At 46.4% G+C, this 18,874-nt stretch overlaps 1 protein-coding gene across 1 annotated transcript in view; it reads right to left on the reverse strand.

Annotated features, from left to right (window-relative positions):
- The window catches only part of DCC (DCC netrin 1 receptor), a 607,752-nt gene that overhangs the window by 131,285 nt on the left and 457,593 nt on the right, over nt 1-18,874 (reverse strand). Inside the window, exon 12 of the mRNA XM_064438237.1 lies at nt 17,421-17,470. Coding sequence (XP_064294307.1) covers nt 17,421-17,470 — 50 coding nt within the window. The remainder of the gene's footprint in view (nt 1-17,420; nt 17,471-18,874) is intronic.

The raw sequence follows: 18,874 nt of genomic DNA on the forward strand, positions 1-18,874 counted from the left end.
GGAATTTGCAAGTGCTGTAGCACTGGATTTAGCACCAGGACTACAAATCTGTGCTGTGCCGCCCTACCCCTGCACTACGCCGGCTCGGCGCAGATCCTCCCTCCTAACCATTGCGAACGTGGTACATTTACACCACACCCCCCCCAGACCTAAAGAGGTTCGGGGAGCAGGGAGATGTGCAAAATTCAGTTTGGAATGGAATCTCCCCCAAATAAAATACGATTTTCGTCTTCTATTTCTGTACCAGTTTTGTTCTTAACTCAAATAGTTTTTAACTCTAAGTCAATCAAAGCAGCCCAACTTCCACCGTTTGGGTGCAAAAAAAACCATCGTAAAATATTGAGCTCAGTCAAAAGAAATTGATGAGCGTTTTCTCAGAGGTATTCTCCACTGAACAACAGCAGCTAACCAACTCTGCACTGGGCAAATTGCTTGCCGGCCTGATTAAATCCCGGCTCCTCAGAAGCAACGTGCCTGTCAGTCTTCATTGAATTTGGCTGTATTAATATAGTTTTACTTTTTTAAATGTAATTAGCAAGAAATTCAATAAGAGGCTTAGATAACATCTTTCAAAATAAAGAGGAAATGAGAAAATGCTGGGAAGAATAATCCAGCGCTGCCTTTATAAACCCTGCTCGCAGCTCCCCGTGCGCTGGGCTGGCATTGCGGAGCATCCGCAGAGCCAAACACGACGGGCAGTAGATTTCCTGATCCAGGAGGAAAACACAACCATCCAACACCCTGCGTTAGGTTTTTCATTTGTAAAAAAAAAAAAACCAAAACCCCCATTTTTTAAGATGTTTATAATTCTAAGGAAGAGCCACTTAAGTCTTTTCCAAAAATCCCTTCCTTTCTTTCAGGCCAGGCAGCGCATGAGCTCTGGTTGTCTTGTGGGTGTATAAATCCAGGCTGACACCAGTCGCTACAAGCTGCTGGACACAGCCTTTCCCCTCAGCCCTTGGAAATACAAACCTATAAATACAACCGTAACTGCCCCTTTGCTCAGAAGCATCATGGTTTACACCAACTGTTGGCTGTCTTTAAGCATGTCCAAGTAAGGGGTTTCCATTAAACCATTTCCTTAACCAGAGTGGGATTTCTGGAAGACACCTTTCTAGAAACAATACTCCTTCTGTCAGCGAGACCGACACCCTTCAAGAGCAAAAAAGTTACAACTTCTAAAAATTCCTGAATTTCTAGGTCCACACGAGTACCGTTGTACCTTGGTGGCCATCAAAGAACATTTGCAAGCAGGGAAATGCTGAACCCAGCAGCGATTGCCACAATGATCCCTGGGGAGCAAGCGGTGCTTGCCGAAGCCAGGGAAGATCTCCCAGTGTCCTGGGAGGACTTTGGAGAAGACCTGAAGGAAGAAAACACCAAACTTATTCATCAGATTCTAAGCAGTCTTGGGATTACAGGTCCACATACTTGACTGAGTCAACTTAATTCTCTCGTGCCTGAAAGAAAATATGCAGGAGATTTGCTTCCTACAATTAATCCCGCTTCTCAATTAATTTCTGAAAACTTATTAAGCTCAAAAGATGAGGCGGGGAAAAGCCGCCTAGCACCACCAGCTGCAATGATGGGCCCCTCTCCGTGCCCACGGGATACTCCCAGCCCCTGCATTAGCGCGGCGCAGAGTGGCGCGGGGTGGAAAATGAAGCATCCCTTTACTGCCTCCAGCACGCTCCGTTACAGTAAACCCATCTCAAAAAATAAACAGGAACAAAAGACCTGGCATGCTTATTCATTTTCAGGCAGTGTTAATCTTTACCTGGAAAGTACAGATAGCCCCGACCAATAACTTAGAAAATAACATTTTTCTAATGTATTTTTCAGCACAGCAGCTGCTCCGGCAAACTCCCTTTTTTGCTGTGCTCTCACTCTAGTAATCCACCCTTGTATTAATATATCTCAAAGAGATGGAGCAGCAGGTTGAAAGTCTCAGCCATTGCAACAGGGATGGAGGATTTAACTTTTTAAGGTATTATCACGTCGTTCTGGCTCCATTTATTTATGTACGCTTCCACATGGCTGAGCAAAGGACGATATTTGATGGCCACTGGCAAACACGGGTGCGGAGGTTTCCAAACCTCGATGGCATTCTCTGTGCCAAGCACGGGGCAGGCATCCACAGGAAAATGTGCGAACGGGCATAGGCTGGAACCTCTGTGTCCTAAGACACGTGCAGAGGAAATCCCAGAATCCCAGGCTGGTGGGGCTGGGAGGGACCCCTGGAGCTCACCCCGTCCCACCCCTGCTGGAGCAGGCACCCCCAGAGCAGGGGCACAGGGCCGCGTCCAGGCGGGGGGTGAATGTCCCCAGGGAAGGGACCCCACAGCCTCTCTGGGCAGCCCGTGCCCCTGCTCTGGCACCCGCACAGGGAAGGGGTTTCTCCTCCTGTTCAGGGGGAACTTCCCGTGTTCCAGCTTGTGCCCGTGGCCCCTTGGCCTGGCGTTGGGCACCGCTGAAAAGAGCCCGGCCCCATCCCCCTGACACCCGCCCTTCAGATATTTATAGGCACCGATGAGACCCCCCTCAGGCTTCTCTTCTCCAGGCTGAACAAGCCCAGGTCTCTCAGCCTTTCCTCACCAGGGAGATGCTCCAGCCCCTGATCCCCTTGGCAGCTCTGCGCTGGCCTTGCTCCAGCAGCTCCCTGCCCTTCTTGGACTGGGGGGCCCAGACCTGGCCGCAGCCCTGCAGGTGTGGCCTCACTGGGGCAGAGCAGAGGGGGAGGAGAACCTCCCTTGCCCTGCTGGCCACGCTCCTTTCCATGCACCCCAGACCAATTAAGGTTTCACCATAAAGTCATGTCCCACACTCTGCCTTTGATTTTTCAAACTCTTGTTTACCTCCCCTGCAGCAGAGCTGCACGCACACTAATTTCATATAGATTACTATACAGACAGCATATACAGTGCCTTGAGGAAGGTGCTGAGCAGCGTAGACAGCTTTGGGCTAGAGAAATGAAAAAGTTTTTCACACTCTTCCTTAAAACCAGCCCTCTGAGATCAGCAGCTGGACGGCAGCCATCGGCCACCGCCTCGACTGGTGTCTGTAGAAGCAGATAGCATCATCCTCCTAAAGAGGTTCGGTGTTGAGGCAGCACTTTTCCAAAGCTAAGTGCTTCCCATGCATGAAACCATGCTAACATCCCATGGGGAAACTGCGGGGATTAATTAGTTCATCTTTGTTAAGCACTTTAAAGATGAAAAATACTTTACGAAAGTTAATTGTTACTACTCGGTTACTTTTCCCCACCAAACCACCGTGTTCTTCCAGCACAGCTTTCTCTCCTTCGCACTTCAACCACAGCACTGACCCAATATACACGTAGATATGTCCGAAGAGGAAATTTGTTTTATACTGTGGAAAATCTCTCCTGTTGTTCACATTTTTGCAGATAATCATCTGCCAGAACTCATATTGTAGCCTCGACAAGCTGCTTCGACAGCATGTCTACCCTCGCTTCTCATACAGGATCACCGCCCCTGCTTTTCTGCTTTATATTCCACTCATGCCTTTGGAAATAAAGCAACAAACTGTGCCAATTTGTTTCACCCTGTTTGCTATCTGCATAGAGAAACCCCGCGTGCCTGTGACCGCAGCAGACAGATGAAACCGTACCTGCAGCGTGGGGCTGGAAAAATGCCTTCGTTCCAGATTTACCACAGTTACCAGCCAAAGGTCCCCACAGCCCATCATAGAATCATAAAATCGTAGAATCATAAAGGTTGGAAAGGACCTCTAGGCTCATCAAGTCCAACCGTCAACCCAACACCACCATGTCTCTTAAACCATGCCCCCACGTGCCAAGTCTACACATCTTTTAAATACCTCCAAGGATGATCACATTGCTTGGACCAATCTATCTGCTTCAATCTGGTCTCTTGGTTGTTGCACACCACATCATGAAAGGCGAGGGCAGTCCCCACTCTCAAGGAATCATAGGCTCACAGAATGGTTTGGGTTGGAAGGGAACTTCTTCCCCACTCATTGCTTCTCTTTCTCTACCAAAACCTTCAAACACAGCATCTCAAAGAGCATCCCTTCACCCCGACCCGCAGGCGCTCACCGCTGCAGAAGAGGGGACGGCGTTGCTGCAGGGACCGTCCCATCCCCGGGCTGCCCCTCGGAGAGATGTCCGCGTTCTGCACGTCTATTAGAAGGGAGATGCTGAGATTCAGATGGGAAACCTTGGCCCTTTTATGGGAGGTCATCAAAGGTCGGCTGCTAGATTACAGAAATGCTCCGAGGGCTGGAGACCCTCTGCTGCGAGGCCGGGCTGGGAGAGCTGGGTTGTTCAGCCTGGGGAAGGGAAGGCTGCGGGGAGACCTTATGGTGGCCTTTCAGTGCTTAAAGGGGACTATAGGAAGGATGGGGGCGACCTCTTTAGCAAGGCCTGTTGTGACAGGACAAGAGGTGATGGTTTTAAACTAAAGGAGAGCAGACTTAGACTGGATAGAAGGAAGGAATGTCTTACCATGCAGGTGGTGAAACCCTGTCCCAGGTTGCCCCAAGAGGTGGTTGATGCCTCATCCCTGGAAACACTCAAGGTCAGGGTGGACGGGGCTCTGAGCGACCTGATCTCATTGGGGATGTCCCTGTTCATGACAGGGGGGTTGACCTTGAAAGGTCCCTTCCAACACAAACCATTCTATGATTCTATAATCAAAATAATTCAGGACTCCTTTCTATGAATAACGATTTTAGAAGATTATAGTAATTTCTTACACGAACCAGTCACATTGAATAAGAGACTGTAATTTTTTTTTAATTATTTAAAAAAAAGGTCATTCAAGGCCACCAATTTTACTCATTGGACTTCAGCCAAAAAAAAATCTACATAAATATATGTGATTATAAAAATTACATTAATTAGCATGTTATGTGTTCCCCCTTTAAAAAACACCCCCAGGGCCAAACATAAGTGGCGTATGAAGGTAGGACAAGATAGCCCCGGCTGGCGTTAAAAGGAGACGTGCACAAGAGGTTTAGGGACACAGGGGTGAAAGGCAAGCCTTGCGGTCTGAACCAGATCTATATTACATCTGAAATATTATCAATCATTTCCTGCTCTATTTATTTGTTCAAAGCAATTGATTGAACTAGTGTACGACTGCATCCGTGGTGGTGGGAAAGCGTCAGGCTCTCAAGCTCTGGTGATGCGGAGGCAGCTCTTGGAAGCCTTTGGGGTGGCCTTCGCTGCAGGAGAAGACGCTGAAGACAGGCAGCGGTTCTCAGGGACCCTCTAACATGGAAATAATAATAAATGCGGCCGACGTACAGACACGACCGCAAACTGTTACTGCCCATCGACTGGTAGGGGATGGGAAGAGCGTGGAGTCGAGGGGGAGAGTTTAGTCCTACTTCTCAACATCATCATAAAAAATGTCATTCCCCCATTCTACCGCCTGGAAGATGACGACGTCTTTATGAAAGGAGGGACCACTTCTGCAACCCTAGGCTGCTTTTCTATGGTTTGGCAACAGAAGGAAGTAAAAGGAATTCTTTTAAAGAGTGAAGTTAACACCCGTAAATTAAAGAGCACTGAACTCTGGTGTGGATTTCCCTTCAGAAATAAATTGGCCTTCATTTGCCGGTGTTCCAACAAGGCTCACGCTTCATTGAAACCACAACTTTACATCTGACTGAGAGCATCCGTATGGGGGTCTAATGCCCTTTAATTTATGTCCATTAACCTTACAGCTTTCATTAATTTCCCCTTGCTCCCTAAGTGGGCAATACCCTCGATTCGCATGAAAAAGGAGCAAATCAAGCTGAGACAGTGACAAGCGGGGCCGGCCTCACGTTAGCGAGCATGCTGCCGGCACCGAGCAGCTCTTGGGGCTGCCGGCTCTCCCGGGATTACGCTGACTTGCCCCTGACGTTACATCTCAAAGCGTTCAGCACAGCTCATCGGACCTAAAACACCCACAACCCCAAAGCGCCCTTAACTTGCTGCCGGGAGGCCTGGAGCGGCCCTGGATGCCAAAAGCAAGCCCGACCCCCGTCGTGGTTGTGTTCTGGTGTGGTTTTTTCTTTCCATTTGGCCTTGCCTGCGCTCGGATGCTCGGTCTTATCTGCCTCTTCAGCTTTAATAGGAGCGTTACTCTCTTTTACAACCCTGCTGTTCTTTTTTTTTTCTTTTGATTGCAAGATGTTCCCTAGTCAAAACAATTACAGAAAAGGCATTAGAGCACAGAAGACTAAATAACAAAGAAACCCAAAGAAAGCAACGCGGAATAAAATCTGGCAGTACTGCAAAACGAAAACAGAGCGAACCAGAATTAGAGATGAGTGAATTATTTACAGTGAGTAATTTGTCTTCCCGTCTGCTTGCAAACAAGGAGAAGTTGGTCGTTTCCTTAACTCATACAAGAAATCTGAACAAAACGGGATTCCCAACGATTCCCTTACACGCAATCTATAGGCTGACGGCAATTCTCTCTATGGGTCACCTGGGATTACGTCCCCTTACTGGGCAAGCGTGGAAGCGTTTTGATGGGGACAACTGGGATGGATACATACGGAGTCTGGTTTCTACCAGATAATGTCTGCGGTCAAACGCTGCGGGCCTGAAACAGCGCGGAAGCAGGGCGCGCACCGTACCGATGTACGGCGAAGAGCAAGCCGCTCGCCAGGTCACGGTAAATAATAGAAAGACCATTTTGCTCCGAGGCAGAATGAGCACTCTGAAAGATCAATGCAATTCTGGAAGGCGATTAAATCCCTAATTCAAGGCCAAATTGTAACAGGGATCAGAATGCTAAGGCTGACAAAAATATTTTGAAGATGCTTACGTAACTTCCAAACGCAAGAGCGCTTTATCAAGCTCCAAAGTTTGGAAAGAGAAAGTAGGGCACTGCCGTAGACAGATGGAACCAACCGACGGAATTAAACCTTTTCTCCTAAACCAGCCGGGATTAAAACACAGACCTGCCAGCTCCCAGTTCTCATCTAAAAAAATTAAAAAATCACTTTTTATATTAGGTTTAATTTTTTTCCTGGGAAGAGAGGCCGTGCTGCTAAGTTCGGTTGCTTTGTCTGATGTTAAAAACAATGTTGTACTTATCAGGACTAAAGTTATACCGGTAATTTTCAAGGAACGTATTTATAAATGAATAAACTGTTTACCACAACACATCAAATTAAGGAGAAATATATTTAGGAACAGATTTGCACTGCTTTGGTTGTTATGATTATAAATTATTTTGTCAGTCTAACTGCCTAATTGCAAAAGGATAAGGATCTCTTAAGGGAGCACAAGTAAATATTAGAACAACTGAATGATGTGCAGCATCCAAACGCGGCTCCTGGCAGGGGCGGAGGGATTTGTGCCAACCTCCTTACGGGTTTCGAGGAACTTCTGACACTGTGAAGACCCTCAGGAAGTGAAGGGGTTCTTTTGGGAGGATCTGAATCTTTCTACGCGGGTGTGGAGCAGAGAGCAGAGCCGGAGCTGCCAGCGGCACACCCCGGGTAGAGCGTGAGACGGACAGATCGCCATGGGACAGGCTGAAGGGTGGCCACAGCACCACGCAAACTCGTCATTACCTCAGCAGTTTTCTAAGCTATTATTTTTTCCTGCTCCTTCTTTGCAGGCCCCGCAGTGATCGGCTGGGCGAACCTGGAGGGTTTTACAACAACAAGCCCAGCTCAAGGCTGGAGTTTTACTGCCCATGTAAAGTATTAGATTTTGAAGAAAACCATCATTCAGTGGCTCAAAGGAAATATTGCAGGTCAAACCCATTTTTTTTTGCTGGATAGAAAGACAAAGCAGACAGCTTTCCCAGTTCGATGGGCGTTAAACACCCGCCCTCTTTTCACTTTGGATGAAGCCGGTGATGGCCAAGCTCATGGTGACGGTACTTCAGTGCCCACAGGTGAAAATTACTCTTTGGCAACATCCTAAACCAAAGCTAAACTTCTAACCTCTCATTCGTATTAGAAGTCTCATAATCGAAGTATGCTGCCGGTATACTTCTCTAGCAAAAACCCAAATCTACCCTGACCCAAACCATCGCTCTGTGCGCGTCATACACCAGAGACAGCGGTTTCAACCAGATGGGCTGCATCAACGTAAGGTACAACTGCATGGAGCACTGGAAATAGCTGTGTCTGGTCCCTTACCAACCTGTGCTGAAGGTTCGAAAACAGAGCAACCTCAAAATAAACACAAAAAAACCCCAGAAAAATCCCAACCAAAACAAAAAAACCCAAACCCAACCCAAAAACAAATGATATTTTTGGGATTCAGCAAAATATCTGATTTTTTTTTAATATCCTTGAATGTATTTTTTACTCATAATCTAAAAATTAATTACATTCTTCACGGTATATTTGATTTTTTATTATTTAGTGTCTTGATACCATGACTCTTAACTACTTCTCACCCATAGATGTAAAATTAAAATATAAAAACATACAATGCCGCATAAAGATGATGTCTACTTTTAGTAAATAGGGAGTGTATCAAAACAGCCGCCTCCCAGAGCGCAGGAAAAGACTGAGAAGCCGCACATGAGGAAGTGTAAGGGATTACCGCAATAACACTGGCGGCTGTGACGGCCGGGAGGCCAGAGGGGAACACCGGGAGCTGTCAAACGGCTGGTTCAGCATCACCCAGACGCCGCTGGCTGCCCTGCGGTACAGCCCATCGCTGCAGCCAGCGACAACCGCCTCGAGGCATGCTAGATAACCATATTAATAATATTTTCCTGATATCAAGCTTCTAGGTAGAGCAGTTGCAATCATTTCCCAGGGTCAGTCGGTTGAATAGTTTTGCTGCTGTTTATATCCCTTTGTGATCAGTGAAGTTTGGTTCAGCAGCTTTCCACGCTGCTCACGTTGGAAGGGGTACTGGTACTTTAACCCGGTAGCTTTGTTTATTTCCAAAGACACGCAGGAATGATGCTATGCTGAGCATGGAAAATACAATCCCAGCATCTCCTTCCTCTTGGCTTTGGGTCGGAGGCGCCGGGGAAAGGGGCAGAGCAGCACACGTTATCTGCTCCCCTGCCCATTGCTCCTGACCTTGACTTTCTCCTTCCCTAGTCTTTTTATCGTTTCTCTCCGAGATACCAACGAATGTATAGCTCTACTAATCAGTGTCATAGCTCATTAATTTCCTTTATTGGTCTCTGGGTAAACCTCTCGTGCTACACTGTTGAGAAGCTACCGAGTCTCTATCATTAAGAAATAACTGCCCAAAGCTCCTACTCTGTGCATTGCCTTGGTGCATTAAGTGGCTTAATAGTATCTCTAAATTTATCTTAACTGGAAAGGTGGCTAGAACATTCATCACCTTGAACAAGGTTTAATCAAATCCTATAACATAATGAATCTGTCCAGTTTTGATGCCATAGCCTTTGAGAGTCTATACAGACACAGCTCTGAGGTGTCGGGGGTGGACGATACCCTTAAAGCGTAACACAAAGTCATCGTAGTATTCAAGAGAAATAGTTCTTCGTGCTTGCGTGATGCAGGTACTCTGAAGTGCACAGTTATAATGCTTTCTTATAGTGACACACCTTGCACGGAGATGTTCAAGGGATATTGGGGCAGAGGGGCTGGGAAGTGCCCGGCGGAGAAGGCCCTGGGGGTGCTGGCTGACAGCCGGCTGGGCATGAGCCAGCAGTGCCCGGGTGGCCAAGGAGGCCACCAGCCCCCGGGCTTGTGTCAGCACTGGTGTGGCCAGCAGGAGCCGGGCAGGGATGGGGCCCCCGTGCTGGGCCCTGGGGATGCCCCACCTCGAATGCTGGGCTCAGGTTTGGGCCCCTCGGGACAAGAAGGGCCTTGAGGGGCTGGAGCGTGTCCAGAGAAGGGCAGCGGGGCTGGGGCAGGGTCTGGAGCACAAGTGTGCTGGGGGGTGGCTGAGGGGGCTGGGGGGTTTAGCCTGGAGAAGAGGGGGCTGAGGGGAGCCCTTCTCGCTCTCTGCAGCTGCCTGAGAGAGGCTGGAGTGAGGGGGGGGCTGGTCTCTGCTCCCAAGGCACCAGGGACAGGGCGAGAGGGAACGGCCTCAAGCTGCGCCAGGGGAGGTTTAGGTTGGAGATGGGGGGAAATGTCTTCCCTGCCAGAGCGGTCAGGCCCTGGCACAGGCTGCCCAGAGAGGTGGGGGAGTCACCGTCCCTGGGGGGGTTCAAAGGACGTGCAGCCGTGGCCCTTGGGGCCATGGTTTAGGAGGCCTGGGGGTGTTGGGTTGGGGGTTGGCCTTGATGGTCCCAGAGGTCTTTTCCAACCTTAATGATTCTGTGATATTTTCTAAGGGAATGACCCACAAACAGTTTTGGTCTGGGAAATGTGTACAGTTAGAACTGAGAATCGGAAGGTATCGATCTACAAGATTCAGTGAATTTTCTCCTTTTAAAGGTTAAGCTCAATGCTTGTTTCCATCCTTTCCTATAAGTAAGAGATTTAAAGGTTAAAGAGCTCGCTCTGTGTGGTCTTCTCCATAAGTAATATATTTAAAGGTTACATACATTGTTTCTAGAGGACACATCTCTAAATAGTGGTGACAGTCACTTTGATTTTACTTTCCAGTTCTCTTAAACGACTTATTTGATATCAATCCCTTTATGAGGAATCCAATCTCAATTTTCCATTCACAGCTCATCTTTTCCTACAACCACAACATTTATGTAGATCTGAGAGCTTCAGTCTCCACAGTGCTTTACAAATATTAGCTGGTTAAATAAATTACTATGGTTTTCACACTTTGCAAATACCATGTCAAAATCCAGCTTAACCACCCTCCTCTACCTCCATCCTCGCCATGAAATGCCAGACAGAAATATCACAGGGAAGCCTTGTGAAGCCCAAGAAAGCACTTAAACTCGCTACTTGGCTGTCATTGCTGCTGAGCTTTCGTGACTTTTTCATACTTATTGAGTCACCATCCCTGCTGGAAGGCAATTTTTGGTGAATGCTACTGAAGATACATTTTGTTTGAAAGTATAACCTACCGGCTACATTACCTCTATTTTTCCCAAAATAAACCATACCGCCAGAAGCGCTGTTTCATTATGTCTCATCACTTCCTAATTCTGTTACTATTTTACGCTTTGAAAAAGTGTTTCGGGTCTCAGTCTTTCTGTCTGTAAAATGGGATAACTGCTCCTACCAGCAAGCTGGGCAACCGCTGCGCTTCGGGTCCAGGACGGGCTCTGCTCCTAGCAAGTCTGTAGCTGTGAAACTCAGCGCCCGACACGACTGGAGCTGAAGGATGGGTCGATGCTTCGTGAACCTCCCCCGCGGGGCCGGAGGGGTGGTACGGAGGGGGTCCCCGTCAGCTGGATGGGAGACAGCTCCTCTACCCAGGGCCAGACCATTGCATGCCCTGCTGCCTTCTTAGGCACTTTTAAACTTCATGAGGAAGATAAGGGATAACTATAGAATAGAACAGAATTAGAATTACAATAGAATTAGAATAGCAATAAACCATTGCAGTTGGAAGGGGCCTACCACAATCATCTAGTCCAACTGCCTGACCACTTCAGGGCTGACCACAAGTTAAAGTACGTTCTTAAGGACATCATCCAAATGCCTCTTAAACACTGACAGGCTTGGGGCACCGACCACCTCCCCAGGAAGCCTGTTCCAAGGTCTGACCACCCTCTCGGTGAAGAAACACTTACTCTGAGCATTATAAATAATGCCCATTCGGGGGGGAAATACATCCCACGCCAACCAAATGTTTGACATGTGATACAATACGCTAAGCAGAATATATCGCACCTCCCTCAAGCACTCTGTCCAGCCTTAGAAGAAACATTCTCTCTTGATATTGCTTTATCATAAAGGGCCCAATCCATCCTCATCCTCCAGCGAGCCAGTGGCATTACACCAGGATGATGTACAGCTCAGCAACAACTCCTCTGAAGGTTTCGGATGCATTTATAGCACATTTTAATGTACATTTAGTAGCAGAGCAATTTTAAGCAGCTGAGCTAAATGCAATCTGACAGAATTGTTGATCTCTCTGCCTGTGCTGGAGTGTATCACTTGCCGTCAGTGCAAAGCAGCCTCCAGACCCAGATGCCAAGCAATGAAAAGAAAAAACAAACCCTATTTTTGCAGTGGTAACATCTGGCTCCTGCGCGCCTCACGTCTGTCACGGAGCATCGCAAGGCAAGTCCCCTCGCGTCTGCATCCTTCCTGACGGCAGAAATCAACGCGGGGCCCAAAATGAGGGGGCGAGGAGGAGAAACCCAATAGAATTTTACTCTGACAGCTTAAAAATCGCAAAGGGTTTGCTCCGCAGACTGTCAAAGAGCTGATAGTTTGGTGATGACTTTAATATGGAGACCGCTAAACCTTTTCCAGCTGAGTGGCAGACCTATGTGTAGATGATGTAAAACTCCTGACAAGCGGCTTGTTTCCTTTAGATCCCATCAGCAGATCCTCTCTGGCCACAGACGGGCAAATACGGGACAGTGTAAAAGGTCCCGTAGGCGAGCGCCTACGAGAGCAGCCAGCCAGATGCCTAACTCCAAGTGCCTAAACCTTTTGGATAAAATAATTTAGAAAAAGGACAGAGAAACAAGATTAAAAAAGGAAAAATCAATGTGATTTCAAAACATGTAGATCGCTCCAAAATAGCTGCCTGCCCTAAGATACTCTGCAGCACTCATCACCTTCAGCACTGTTCTTCATTACAAAACATTAAGATGCTTGAACATAATTAAAAATTGAGTTAGCTGATGGACCCCTGACCACAATCCGCCCTTATCTGGGCTGATCCCAAAGTCAAGCTCAGCCTTAGGCCAGCCAGCCACAATTAAAACCCCAGCCCGCCAGGCTTGGGCTTGATTAGCTGCTCTGCTGCCGGCGGAGATTCATCCCGCTCTACCCGCCCCCAGAGTCACAGCCTCATGTTTAACTCATTCAACTTTCCCAAATTTTTGGTCCCGTGGCAGAAACAAACACCTTGCAGCCTTGAGCGGGTCAAAGTTGCTGTGAAGAGCGAGCGTTTCCAGAAGGGAATGCATATCTCTGTGTTTAAGCAGTGTGAAATTAAGTGATTTGTTAGAGGTGGAGGTCCTGATGCCCACTAGCCAACCTCTTCTGGCAGTAAAATACACTCTCCACAGCTGCAGAGGCTTTGCAGGGAATAATTGACCACATGAGGCAAAAAGAAGGGGAGAGTTTTACTCAGCGAATGTTAAACAATATAATTATTCACACTGGAAAGAGCTACGGATAATATTCGGCAAAGTGCTGCAAATGTGGAATTCAAGTCCTTGAGCCACAGCTATTGCTAGCTTAAGCCACCTTCTCCTTTCTTAAATTTGATACAAACCCCTGTATTTTATTAATGGGAACTAACGATTAAGATAACTCTTCCTTCAGTTTTTTTATAGGTATTTTTAAACTCTCATAAATAGCACAAATTTTGATTTCTGGTACAACTCTGCAAATATTATGGGCTGAATGACCGTGACAGGGTTTTTTATGTATAGCTACAACCACGCACACAGAAGAAATTACAAAAAAGCCCCAGATTCATTAGGTGCCTTTTCACTTTCCCCGAGAGAAGGTTACCAGTTACGTTCGCAGAGCTCTTCCTACCTACGAAAAATCTTACCCCAGAGCTGTCCCTATTCATCGAAGTGGAACTACATCCCTGGATTAAATCACCGCTAAGTAGGACCGAAGGAATGTTGCTTCTACAGGTAGTTACAATGATTTCTTCGTTTTTCTCTGCATTTGAAAATGGGAAGAAGAAATAAAGTTACAGACAGTTTTAATATGATAGATCTGACAGCTATTTATGTGCTTTAGATTTGCTACTCAGTAACACGTAGCTAAAAATTACAGAAATTAAAACCACACCAATATTGAAAGCAAGGAAGTAAAGAAGTAAAAAAATACATAAAAGGCCACGAACGGTTGCCCTCGCACTGGTGCTTGAAAAGGGTGGAAGAAACAACCTCAAAGGAAGAATAAAGTCTCCTCAAATACAGGAGACGCAAACTCTCGGCTTTCAAGCTCAGAGTCGCCAGCTGCAGCAATGGCCGGGCTGTCGCAGCAGTGGTCTGTCTCCTCAGAAGGGTTTGGATCCATCTGATCGCCCCCAAAACAAGAAAACCCTTTTTTGTTGTTGTAGTTCCCACGGCTACAGCAAATCGCAGACCTCCGTGTTCTCTTAACGGTAACAGGGTAAAGTTAAAAAAAAGAAAAAGATGTTATCTTTTTAAAAGATATAACTTCTGACAATTAGTTTAGCTTAGAATTGCGGGTCTTCTACTTTTTTGGTTTCCTGAAAGCCTGTTATAAAAATGTTTCCCCTATACTGACCTCCTCTGCTGATCAAAATTAGGTAATTGCCACGCTGTTTCTGCCAGAAGCTGTCGATGCAGATATTTCGTGGATAGAACTCTACCCACCTGTTAAGCGTTGTACACATCCTTTTCCTTAAGCAAAGGAGGGTATTCTCAAACAAAAGAAATCTCAGATAAATAATTTCTTATCAGAAACAAGCCAAGTCGTGAAACAGCGAGGGCAAAAAAAAAGGGCTGTTTCCAGTTTTCATGTTGAATATTGTTCACACAGAGATTTTAATCATGGAATGATTAAGGTAGGAAAAGACCTCTAGGATCATCAAGTCCAACCGCCAACCCAACACCCCCAGGCCTCCTAAACCATGGCCCCAAGGGCCACGGCTGCACGTCCTTTGAACCCCCCCAGGGACGGTGACTCCCCCACCTCTCTGGGCAGCCTGTGCCAGGGCCTGACCGCTCTGGCAGGGAAGGCATTTCCCCTCATCTCCAACCTAAACCTCCCTTGGCGCAGCTTAAGGCCATAATCCCTTTTAAGCAGGGAACTGTATTCTGCCACAATCCTCACCATTATCAGCTCTGATCCAGCCGAGGTCTCCAGTCACAGAACGCCAGCAATATTAAGCAATAATCATGATAATAGTAATTCTTATCAAGCATCTTCCATTTGCTTGGCCACCTCCGTTATGTTATTAAATTAACAGATCTGCCACCGCCAAAGAAAAATAGCATAAAGAGAGAAATCTTATTAAACCAGAGATAAAATTTTAAACAATCCTGGGAACTGCCAAGGCCAGCCTTTGGGCTCTTCTGTGCACCGCTCAAACCCAGTTACCAAACCGTGAGGGTTCGTTATTTGTTTGGATTTAAGCAGTTCGTGAATTATAAGTGTTTAATCAAATGAATTCTGACTGCTGCCAAGACGGAAGAAAAGCAAGAACGTGATAAGAAAGGGACTGCAGAAATACACTATTCTGGGTTATTGCAGCCTTTTACAAGAGCGGGAGCCCACGTACGGCTCTTCCCAACCACAGGAGTTTAGTTGTGCCTCAACCGCTAAGGCTACAGGAGTTGCAATGGCATTGGTATTTTGGGGCATGGGCTTTGAGGCTGATTCTTCAGCTTGAAAAACCTTTTTATCCCTTAAGATTTAGTGAATCTAGTTCATTTCTGTATTTGTTGTTCCAAATTACCTAGACGCAAGTATTTAAATTCCTCCAAGCTTTATCAAATTTGCTGGCATCCACGGGTATCTGCACTTTCCTATGTCAACGCTACCCGTAGGATACGGCCAAAAGAGTCCCAAGTGGTCCCACGTCTCTTTTTCTCTCGGATGAAGATCCCCATTTCATACAAACACCCTTAAAATACCTTTTTATGCAGTTACAATGTCACACACGGTGCCAGCTTGAGAACTTAGAAACCGCTACTCCGCACCACGAGAGGGATGGCTTTGGAAGGTCCCAGATCTCCCTCTGGACAAGCGATGTGTTCCGGAGCGGGGGTGACGGCAGACTCCAGCTGCCCGTGACCACCTTGGCTCAATCTAGGGGCGATGGAGAAGCCCTCGCCTTCCCCTGGCGTGGTTCTCCACCACTCACACTTCGTGACGTAGGCGAGGACTGAACTCATTTCTTTTCCCTATCCCGAACGAGGGCAATGCAGTTCAAACACTCAGATTCACACGTAAATCCATCTTTGCCCAATAAAGCAGGTATATCTGCAAATTAATATTTCATCAAGGCTTCCAACACGGAGTGCTCTGTGATTAGGAACATACTGACGACCTCTGATGGTGGTGGTTAGGGTGAGATTTAAGCACAGCTCATCCTTTCTTATCCCATCCATATAAACTACCTCCGTCTGTGAGCACCCATAACACACCTTAGGGGAGGAGCACCCGCGCACCACCCCATCCAGCGTTACACCCCGCGGCTCGTTTTCTATTTTTGTGCTACTTTAAATGTAAACGGTCACCACAAAAGGCCACAAAAACGCGATCGGCTGCTCTGTCGCGTTTTAACGTGAGAATAAGCAAGAAAAAGTAAACGCAAAGGGTCGGAACAAGACGCGCCAAGATAGCGATGCCCTTTGGGCACTACGCGTAAGAGGAATTTAAAAGTAAGTGGAGGTGGGTGAATTCTAAAAAAAAATAACTCAGAATATATGTTTGATGTCATGAAAACGAGCAGTGGAAGAGAAAGCTCAAACTGACGGGTGCTCGGGGTTGCCAGCAAATCAGGGATTATAGAAATGTTCCTTAAACTGCAGCTTATCCTCGTCAGAGAGCTCCGGGCTCCTGCTCCTCGGTAGCTGTGCGAATGGAAATCTCCAAAGATCCGAGGGGACATCCTGCCACGGTGCTGCGGGCGTGGGGGGGGTTGTGCCTTTCTTTCACACTCCGAAGCATGAGCTTTTTCCATGTCCAAGGACGCCTACCATTGAACTCAGCTACAGAATAAAAGCTCATGGAGTTTCAGTAAATGGAAGAAATTAATAAAAAGAAAATTTAAAAATCTCAAAATTGTCTTCAGAATACATTCAGAAATAGCACCCAGCAAGCAGTGAGCATAACTGACACCTATTACGTACCATATTATATTATGAAATAACATCAACCACAGCGATGTGGAAACGTTAAACTTTTCTAAGACAGAAACTCACGATTTAAGAGAAAGAAACACACCTTTCAGAAGAAAATTAAAATATATTGGTTGGAACAAGCAAGATGACAACAGACCTACCTGCACACGGTGCATAAAACCTACCAATAAAATATTCTTTTCCCCCAGGAACAGCTCTGCTGCTCATTATTCCCCAAGATTGTTCCATTTAATCAAAGCGCGGTTACGTTTATTGCAGATGTTAATCTGCAATCAGGGAGCAGTTTCGGCTTCTTCACCTGAGTTTAAGCGATACCAGCGTTGCTGAAGCCTCTCTGGAAAAATCACTGCTTCTCTCTGAAACACTTTTTTTTGGGGTGTTTCCGATCTTATTTTAACATGATCTCCTGGACAAGCGAAGGGAACCTTCTGCAAGGGGCAGGTTGGGTCTTGTTTAGATATGAAAAAGCTCCACGAAGTAGAAATTCCTACGGAAATCCCTGGCCATGAGGCGCTGAGCACGCGGCAGACTTACCCTGGAGTTAACCACTTCCAAGGAGACGTTCTGAGGCATCGCGCTGGGCACTGAAAGGGAAGAGAAGCAAAAAAGAAATGAGAAATGTGGCCATTAACGTCTACGTCAGAATAGGTTATATCAGATATTTCTCTTGCGGGAAGGAAAAGAGCGCTGCTTTTGCACCTAGTTTATAATCTGATCACAACCGTGCAGCTAATCCAGGTGGCACTTCAGGGGTCCCCTGGGGAGAGGAAAACCAAATGCATCTGTTCATTTCTTCCCATTTTTGATAGACCTATTAGTAAGCCCTTTAAACAGCCAGTCAGGGGGCTCCCTGCAGCGAGACCAACGACTTGAATTTAGTTATTTGTTATAAACTGGGCCAGAAATAAACAAGGACATGCTGAAATTTCTCTTTTTTTTTTAAATTTTATTTTATTGAAGTGCATTTCAGAATGTATATTCTATACAGACAGGGCAGGGTATTCCTCTCCCAGTGGCACTGGTGCACCTCTTTTTACAAGGATGCTTAAGAAAGGCATCCTCTTCTGCCTTGGAAAGAGAAAAGAAACTTTGCCTTTAGGTATTATTTTAAAAACAGCGTGTTATGTTAAGGCTCTGCTTGTCATACATAATCCATACGTGGTTTGATACAACTAAATTTCGTTATATAGATTCTGATAAATATAATTTATTTCTTAAATGGGGCTAACAGGCATTCAGCGCGTGGTCTTACAGATATGCCTCACCAGGCGTTAATGAGAGGGTGTTAATAAAACAAATGTTTCTGACTCAAGGGGTTTCCTCCATCTTAAAAGTTCCTCACGCTCGCTCTGGCTACAGTCACAGGAAAAACCCGTACGGTGCACTTTGATTTATCCCACCCATCCCACCGGTTTCCCCCCTGGGAAGGATCGGGCTCACGGCACCGAGACACGCCGCGGATACCGATGAACGCTCCGCACCTGCACGGTTGGACAGGCCACCAGCAACTATTTACTAATTTCTACCTGTTTTCCACTGCACCTCTGTATATTTGTTTCTAATATGCTTGTGCACCAACAGTTCAAATGTATATTCCTCCAGCTGATGGCAAATATTCATTCAACCATTGAGGAGCCAAGAGCTTTCAAAATAAGTTTGCAGTTGGTGATGCATCAACTGCCTGACCTGAACCTAAAGCTTTATTTGCCTTTCGGAGAAATAATGCCTGTTAACCTGGGCTACTCAGCAGCTGAAAAGCAGAGGTGTAGTTTATGCTTCCAGGAAGGCGGCCCTGAATTTGGAAAGAAAGAGCTGAAAAAGTATCACGGTGAATACCCAATTTCAGAATACTTTGCAACGTCATGTATTAGGGGAAATGAGAGAAAATGATATTTTCAGTGTATAAGAATGAACATATCAAGTCAAAGAAGAATTGTTTAACACATTTTTATATGGTAACAACAAGAACTCTAGTGCAAAATCATTCT

The sequence above is a fragment of the Phalacrocorax carbo genome, chromosome Z (assembly GCF_963921805.1).
Source record: "Phalacrocorax carbo chromosome Z, bPhaCar2.1, whole genome shotgun sequence".
Classification (NCBI taxonomy): domain Eukaryota; kingdom Metazoa; phylum Chordata; class Aves; order Suliformes; family Phalacrocoracidae; genus Phalacrocorax; species Phalacrocorax carbo.